Source organism: Montipora capricornis, chromosome 14 (assembly GCF_036669925.1).
Source record: "Montipora capricornis isolate CH-2021 chromosome 14, ASM3666992v2, whole genome shotgun sequence".
In the NCBI taxonomy this organism is placed as follows: domain Eukaryota; kingdom Metazoa; phylum Cnidaria; class Anthozoa; order Scleractinia; family Acroporidae; genus Montipora; species Montipora capricornis.
The window spans coordinates 30239207-30240704 of NC_090896.1; the positions used below are offsets into that span (position 1 = coordinate 30239207).

At 36.1% G+C, this 1498-nt stretch overlaps 1 protein-coding gene across 1 annotated transcript in view; it reads right to left on the reverse strand.

Annotated features, from left to right (window-relative positions):
• Positions 1-470: 470 nt before the first annotated feature.
• LOC138033674 (cytochrome b-c1 complex subunit 7-like) overlaps positions 471-1498 on the reverse strand; it is a 6229-nt gene continuing 5201 nt past the window's right edge. The window contains exon 3 of the mRNA XM_068881471.1: positions 471-771. Within this exon, the coding sequence (XP_068737572.1) occupies positions 694-771 (78 nt within the window). The 3' untranslated portion in view covers positions 471-693. The remainder of the gene's footprint in view (positions 772-1498) is intronic.

The window sequence follows — 1498 nt, forward strand, 5'->3', positions numbered from 1 at the left end:
GGGGTAAGACAGAGTAAATCTGTCAAGTCGATATGTTAAATTGTGGCTACTATAGGAGGGACAGGGATAAACGTTTTACAGCAACTCTGGAAACAAACCTGCCTCCCTGTTAAAAGTCAATTATCCACTATTTTTGCTTACTTGAAGGCACTTTTAAGAGATATTTTGGTAATCTTTTCCTCTCTACTGTTTTGTGTTCTTGGGGAAGACGCTTTACTCTCACGGTGCCTCTCTCCAACCAGGTGTATAAATGGGTACCGGCGGAATTTAATGCTGGGTAACCCTGCGATGGACTGGCATCCATCAAGGGATGCTACAGAAACCGGAGATAAGCGCCGCCTGATGGGCCTTCTAGGGTTGTACCTTTCCTCTCTATACATGTACGAAAGTACAAAACTTGTACTGAATTTTAAGTAGGAAAGCAAGTTCCCACTGCATGTTCACAAAATAGTAAAAAAAGACCAGACAAATTATCCAAGATCCTTTATTTCAACATAAAAACTAAAGCTTGCAAATCCATCTTGACAAAACTGAGGTAGCACACCAGTAAACAAAAGCTCCCTGAAATTATTTACCAAAAATGCCAAAATGCCAGTTTATTGAAGTTGCCATTGCAGATTGTGAGATTTCAGTAATTAAGAACATTTACAAGAAGATAATATTATGAAGAAAGAAGACTAAATTTATTCCAGTTCACTGATGGTCCCACTTCTCCCGCTCAAGTCTCTCTTTCTTGACAAGATCAACATAAGGAAACAGGTAACTTACATCCTGGTGAGAGATAAAAGAAGTATGCAAGTCTGGGAGACCGAGAGATTATCATATAAATTATGGGCACCTTTTTTCTGGGAGACTGGGGTGGTTTAGGGATCTCTACTGTTCCTCATGGTGGTTTTTAGCTTAGAATAGATCGTTTCACGAGAGCGAGATGAAATTTCATTATTTGTAAATAATGAATTGATGCACTAAGTTTCTTTATTATTTACAATAATGCATTTACAGCCTGTTTGGGTAACTTTATGATATGCAAATACTTGTTTTGTAAGGGACAGCCTGGTTTATAAATAAAGAAGTTGTTTGATGAATTAATTATATAAAATTGCATACGTGTTTGGTATGATATACATATCAGGTTTACTAAAAAGTATGAATTACATATCAATCAGTGAGTACCGGTACTTGTTCATTATTTATAAATAATTTCTTTGGATTTTCCAATTATTTGTAAAAACCAAAAACAGGCACGCATAAGGCTAAATAATAAATTTACAAACGCCGCCCCACAAAAGACATGCAAGTTCTGGCAAGCAATTTCTACAATATGGTCAATGCTGAGAAAATTTGTTTCACCTCAACAAACTTCTCCACTTTATTTATTCTCCAAAAATGTCCCAAATATATTGTGTTGTTTTGGAACCCAAAAACTCACTTTTTTACTTACTTTCAAAAGTGGTACAGTTTGATCCATGACTGTACAATATAGGGGAATGAGTTCAAC